Raw genomic sequence first — 7,297 nt, 5'->3', positions numbered from 1 at the left:
AATACAAAGTGTTTTTCTATAAATGTTAAAAAATCTCATTATAGTAGACATTGAATCGGCTAAAAATTTTCCATCGTGACGACCTTTTCCTTCGTCGTATAAAAAAGCTATAATTCTTTTTTGCATAACCCAGTTGTCATCAACCCAATGACATGTAATAGCAAAAAAATCTAAATGGTTAATACTAAGACCCAAATCAGCGGTAAGACAAACATTACAATTTAAAGAATTAAATACATGGCGCAAATAAAATCTATATTTTTTAAACAAATCTATAACATCGGCTCTATAAGTACTTCTAGGAATACCCTCAAATAACGGGTTATAACAACGTTGAATGTAAGTAACAAATCCCAAACCCGAGGAAAAGGAAAATGGTAAACAATCATAAGCTACCATTTTAGCTATTTCTACGCGTTCTTTTTTCTTGTCATACTTAAAATTTCTACCGGTTCGTGGGTCTATCGTCATTTGAATCCCCCCCACATTTGAACCCGTTTGCTCTCCCCAAACATCCATATGTTTGGTTCTCATATGAGCATTTAGTGTACCCGTTCCACCATCCTTACCAGTTCCTTGCTTAAAACTAAATACTTGTCCACATAGGGTACATGTAACTGATTGGTTTTCCCTATCCTTAGTCATAAATTTTCAAACTTTAGCTGTTGGCTTACGAGTTCTAGGCGGTTTGTCTTGTGTATGTGATTGTGCAGGACCTGTATCTCCTATGGGATTTTCGGGGAGTTGTGTTTCATCATCATCATCATCTAAGTCTTCATTAAAAGTGTCGGTAAAATGTTGTTGCATTGCCTCATGACCTAAAAGTGGATTATTTCCACCAACATCAATACCTAAATTAGGTGTTTCTTCCACAAATGTTTCCTCATTAAGCGCACCCCTAACAGTACGACTACTACTACCGGCACCACGTCTTAATCTCTTTGACATTATTAAATAGAAATAATTTAAATCACAATCAAATAAATCACAAGAAAATAAATTACAACAAATTAAATTGCTAGAATTAAATTGCGTAAATTAAATTTCGAAAAATAAATTGCTAGAATTAAATTGCGTAAATTAAATTTCGAAAAAATTTTTGCTAGAATTAAATTGCGAAAATTAAAGATAGAGTTGGAACGAAGGTACCAAATTGCCGGATTAATTTCCAACAAAGCGAAGGCGGCTAGAATTGCAAATCCACCAAAGCTACTTCGGATTGTTGCAAAATCACCAACTCCACCAACAATATTATAATTGCAAAATTAATAATTGAAAGTTGAAACTATAATAAGACTTTGTGGCTAATTATTGCAAAGTAACTATAATTGAGAGATTGAGATTTGAGAGAAAGATGAAGAAGAGTGAATTGAAATGAAAATGAAGAAGGGTTTATATAGGGGTGGGGGAGGGGTTAAAGTGTTAAAAAAAAAAATTTGGGGGCCAAAAATTAAGAAAATGACTGTTTGGCAACGGCCATTTTTGCAAATGGACCGTTGCTAATGGTCCATTACCGAGGCCCAACGGCTCTTTCCTTTTTTATTTTAACCGGTTCCGGTTAAAAACAATTTGGAACCGGACCGGTAAACTAATATCCGGTTAACCGGAACCGGTTAACCGGTTCTGGTTCCGGTTTAACCGGTCCGGTTACCGGTTACAATGAACCGGTTGACACCTTTATAGGCAATATCAAAAGAGTTAGAGCCTGATTCTCGAATTTGTCTACCTTCCAACTGAATCTCCTCCGTAGAGATATGCTTAAGCTGTCAAGCAGGGACTTTTAGCAATATTCAAGTTAATTATATATATCGATAGTGTAATTTTTTTTTATATGTGAACTTTAACATGTAATAGCATATTAATTATTATTTTTATTAGATTACTAGTAATTTAGTATTTATTAAGAAATTCACATGTAATAAATACCTAATAAATTATATGATTAAATATTTTTTTATTCTGTCATTTCATAAAACTTAAGATATTTTAGTAATGTGTAAGGTATAATTCACTTCCCAAATAAATCAAAGATAATGTTTCAATGGAATAAACATATTAAATTATTAATCATAATAGGTGAGAGATTGAATTGTCTAGTCATTTTTCGAGCCTTAGATAGATTGATGGGAAGCTCAGGGAGTACTGTGTTTATTAATTTGTCACTTAATATCCACCAACCTTGGTGGTCCCTTGATCAATCCTTCCACTCCACGATGTCCTTACAACATCAAATATCTAGATATTAGCATAGATTTGTCTTGAAAATTCATGTCACTTTTCAAGATTGTCAATTAAGGTTGAGTAGTCCTAAGATCTGCGAATTTGTCAGATAAGCGAAATTTAGCCTGCTATAAAAAACTTACTTGGTTTATTTTTCATGTTATTATGCTTAGTTTACAAGACCAGTAGTTGATCTCAAGAAAATAAGGAGTTTCCCAGGTCCAAATGTTAGATTTTCCACTAACTTGCTTTTCTATTTTATACTTATTTTTAGAAAAATGCGCTTTTCTAGTTAGCAGGTGACGTAATACATAATTAGTACATTAATAATTTTATCTGTTAGAAGCCAAGGATTTTTTAATTTTTTTTTGGGAAATGAGCAAGAATATTTTCAAGATCTAGGAGGATAATCACTTTTTTTTTTCAGTTTGTACTGAACATTGTATGTTAAATATAGAAGAACCTAGATATATGTGTGTGTGTCGAGTAACCGACAGTTAGATATAATAATTTGAAAAAAGAAATTACTCATTATACCATAATTAATACTCCTTCCATTTCAATTTACGTGAAGTCATTTGATTGGGCATGAAATTTAAAAAAGAAGAGAAGACTTTTAAACTTGTGGTCCTAAATGAGTCACATATATTTTGTGTGGCTGTAAATTATTATATAAAGGTAAAGTGTTTTCAAATATAAAAAAAAATTATTCTTTTTGACACGAACTAATAAGAAAATAGATTCACATAAATTGAAACAGAGAGAATAGTAATATACATTAATCAACTGTCGTCTGCTGTAAACCAAAACGCTAAACACATGTCAATTGAGCTGTGTCGAAGAAGACAAAACATGCACTTGCTTTATTTCGCATTTCAAGTTTATAATGGTACAGTTGCGCATATAATGGGCCAGTCTTGTTCCAGTTTCTGTCCTTTATAATCATCGCTTGATTAAATATTCCCTCCGTCCCTTTTGTGTGATATTTTTTTATTCAAGATTTAAATTATATAAATTATATATTTTTTTAATCATATTAACATGAGAGGAGTTGCTACTTGATTAATACTCTCTCCGTGTCAAGTTGAATAGCTAAATTTTAATTTTAAAATATTAAGTTAATTTAATTTAATTTAGTTTTAAAATTATATTTAAATTGACTCTCGATAAATAAAAAGTATAATATAAATTTGAAGAAGGGATATTCATTTCTTGCTAGTTATAAAGCCTTATAATTCCTACAAGAAAAATTGAAAGAAACAAACAGGAAGATGATGTAGTTTCCACTTTTTATTTATTTATAATCATTGCTTGATTAATATTCCCTCCGTCCTTTTATGTGATATTTTTTTATTTAAGATTTAAATTATATAAACGATATATTTTTTTAATCATATTGACATGAGAAGAGTTGCTACTTGATTAATACTCTCTCCGTGTCAGTTGAATAGTTAAATTTTAATTTTAAAATATTGAATTGATCTAATTTAATTTAGCTTTAAAATTATATTTAAATTGACTCTCGATAAATAAAAATTATAATATAAGTTTGAAGAAGGGATATTCATTTCTTGCTAGTTATAAAGCCTTATAATTCCTACAAGAAAAATTGAAAGAAACAAACAGGAAGATGATGTAGTTTCCACTTTTTATTTTTATTTTTTATAATCATTGCTTGATTAATATTCCCTCCGTTCCTTTTATGTGATATTTTTTGATTCAAGATTTAAATTATATAAACTATATATTTTTTTAATCATATTGACACGAGAGGAGTTGCTACTTGATTAATACTCTCTCCGTGTCAGTTGAATAGCTAAGTTTTAATTTTAAAATATTGAGTTGATCTAATTAAATTTAGCTTTAAAATTATATTTAAATTGACTCTCGATAAATAAAAAGTATAATGTAAGTTTGAAGAAGGGATATTCATTTCTTGCTAGTTATAAAGACTTATAATTCCTACAAGAAAAATTGAAAGAAACAAACAGGAAGATGATGTAGTTTCCATTTATTTTTTTAATCATCATCTGCCAGTTTCCACTATATTTCATTTTATGTGATATTCTTTTTTCATTTTTTTAAAGAAATACTTTTTAAATTTAGAAATTATTTAATTGAAACCTCTTATTTTATTTTTAATGATAGTATGAGTTTTTTTTTTTGTTTTTTTTTTTAATTACACAGGGAGTAAGGGAAGGGGAAAGGGAGAGAGATTACAACATGTGAAATTAAACTTTCACCAACAAGGTGAAAATTCAGGTACCCAAATAACTGAGCTACTAAATTCTTATTTGACAGTATGAGTTATAACTTGTTTTAAACTCTAAAGTTTCATTTTTTTTTATAGATAGATGATATAAGTACTAGTACTCATCGGTACTGAGACCAAACCATTAAACCAAGACAAAGATATTAAAAAATAAAAATAAAAACGAGAGGTGGAAATTAAAAGCAGAGAATACAAGAGGTTCTCAAGTGCAAGGGCAGAAATTGGACGAAAGGTTTGGGAAGACACAAAGGGTTCTCTCTCTAGTGCCAAGTCTTCTTCTGCTCAAGGTTAAAGTTCCATTATATTTTCCATTTTCATCTTCTTTGTTGTTCTGCTTGTTTTAATCTTCTACTGAAATACTTACAAACTCTTGTCTACTTCAACTATGCTTCTGTTAACTGGTACTCCTTAGTATTGTAATTTGAGAATGTATGTCAAGATTTGGTAACAACTAGCAAATGTGGGCACACAAGATCTTATTTTAATCTTCTACTGTCTTACATATATTCACACTTATAAACTCTTGTCTCGGCGGCGGAGTCAAGATTTTTTTAGGGGGTTCAAATTAATAAAAAATTAAATACACAAAGAAGCTAAAGAGGTTCAACATCTACTATATATACATAAAAAATAATTTTAATTTTGTAAATATAATGTAATTTTTCAGCTAATGAACAACTGGAGACTACTTAGCTCCGCCACTGTTGTCTACTTCAACTATGCTTCTGTTAACTAGTACTTCTTAGTATTGTAATTTGTGAATATATGTCAAGATTTGGTAGCAAATGTGGGCACACCAGATCTATTTCCCTATCCTTTGTGCTGTTCTCTACTTTCAGAGGCCGATATAGGATTTCAGAGGCCGATATAGGATTTGAAGTTTAATGATTCCTATAACTAATACTAATACTTATTATTCAATCAAATGTTTAGTGAATTTCTTAATACACTTATGGTGTATGGACAAAGTTTTTGGGTTTACGTGAATCTGAATATGACACTCTAGATCTGCCCATGACTACTCTTTTTCTATAAGCGTTGATTCGCCAATATATCGCCATAACTGATTGAGGTTTCCGTTGATCTAGCAGAGTTCAGTTCAACAAATCTACAAGTTTATTCTGAAAACAATGGCGTGTGTTGGAGGTCAGATCTACTTTGCTGCTCTAAAGTCGGTTTATAACGGAATCCTGCGACCCAAAAAGCTGCCATTTTCACCTCTCCCGCACTATAATATGCCGAGGAGGGCGCTGAATCTGCAATCTAATGCTTCTTCTGATAACATTGAAGGTTCGCCAAAATGGGAGGATAAAGGCTTATTGAAGAGTAAAGAACTATATAACTATGTTCTTGAAACTAGTGTATACCCAAGAGAACCCGCATCTCTCAAAGAAATAAGATCCATAACAGAAAATCTTCCAGAATTCTTCATGGGAACAACACCTGATTCAGGTCAACTGATATCCATGCTCTTAATTCTCTTAAATGCCAAAAACACCATCGAAATCGGAGTTTTCACTGGATACTCTCTGCTTCTCACTGCTCTTACAATCCCTGATGATGGCAAGATCCTAGCAATTGATCCTGATCGACAGTCTTACGAAATGGGCCTACCAATCATTCAAAAAGCCGGGGTTGAGCATAAAATAAATTTCAAGAACTCACCAGCTTTACCTGTTCTTGATAAACTACTAGAAGATGACATAAACAAAGGTGGTTTCGATTTTGCATTTGTGGATGCTGATAAATCGAACTATGGGAACTATCACGAGAGACTAGTGCAGTTGGTGAAAGTTGGAGGTTTAATTGTATATGATAATACGTTATGGTATGGAACACTTGCAATGCCAGAGGAAAGAGTTGTTGATGAGTTGATGAGAAAAGAGAGAAGTTACTTACTTGAGTTAAACAGATTCCTTGCTGCAGATAAACGTATTCAAATTTCTCAAGTTACGGTTGGTGATGGACTTACAATCTGCAGGCGACTCTTTTGAGGAAAATAGCAAGATAATTATGCATTTACAAAATATCATTTCACATTTTCACTTCATCCTGTTTCATCAAATCAAAGGTGTGATATAGTTCCAAAGGATGAAGTTTATCCGATAAATAAAGTAGGAGTAGGGCATGTATCCTACTTTCCTCAAACTCCACTTATGGGGATTACATTTGGTATGTTATTGTTATTGTTAGCAAATTCCCCAATGATGCATACAAATATATATATATATATATATATATATATATATATATATATATATATATATGGGTAGCTCTCTTGCTAGGCAAATCTCTTCATCTTTTAGTTGCTTAAAGACATTATGCGGATGAAACTACCTATATTGTCTGTAAAAACTATAATTCCCATTACAAAAAGAAAGTCAAGATTTGGTTCCTGCCTTCCTCGTACATGAATAATTTGTATGGGTCTCTCTTCCGTAGATTAATTAGGTATGAATCGACATATATATTCTTTTAGACTTCAGATTAGAATATAACTGTATCCAATTTAGTGAGATATATCCTATTTATGTTCTAAATGGGTAGAGTTTCTTAGAGATATATATAAAAGAATTGAATCATATCTCTGTTTTTTCCGCTTCTCGCTCAAACAAGTTTGGTTTAGGACTCATAATTTTTTATTAAGATTAAAACACTTGAATATGAATATACATCTTAATACTAAAATGTTTATTAAAATTAAAACATCTGAATTTGAATACACATATGAATATTAAGTTATTGTATTAAGATTGAATACTAAATAATTATGACTGTTTTTGTTCTTAACATCTAAATCCAGTG

General features: G+C 31.1%; 1 protein-coding gene across 1 annotated transcript; it reads left to right on the top strand.

Moving 5' to 3' along the window:
- Nucleotides 1-4,608: 4,608 nt before the first annotated feature.
- LOC132627190 (probable caffeoyl-CoA O-methyltransferase At4g26220) lies at nucleotides 4,609-6,888 on the top strand. Its single transcript, XM_060342384.1, has 2 exons — nucleotides 4,609-4,779; nucleotides 5,584-6,888. The coding sequence occupies exon 2, from the start codon at nucleotides 5,623-5,625 to the stop codon at nucleotides 6,484-6,486; it is 864 nt and encodes a 287-aa protein (XP_060198367.1). The 5' UTR covers nucleotides 4,609-4,779; nucleotides 5,584-5,622; the 3' UTR covers nucleotides 6,487-6,888.
- The last annotated feature ends 409 nt before the right edge of the window (nucleotides 6,889-7,297 follow it).

The sequence above is a fragment of the Lycium barbarum genome, chromosome 2 (genome assembly GCF_019175385.1).
Source record: "Lycium barbarum isolate Lr01 chromosome 2, ASM1917538v2, whole genome shotgun sequence".
In the NCBI taxonomy this organism is placed as follows: Eukaryota; Viridiplantae; Streptophyta; class Magnoliopsida; order Solanales; family Solanaceae; genus Lycium; species Lycium barbarum.
The sequence above is the reverse complement of the archived record's forward strand: the minus strand, read 5'-3'. Positions and strand labels throughout refer to the sequence as shown.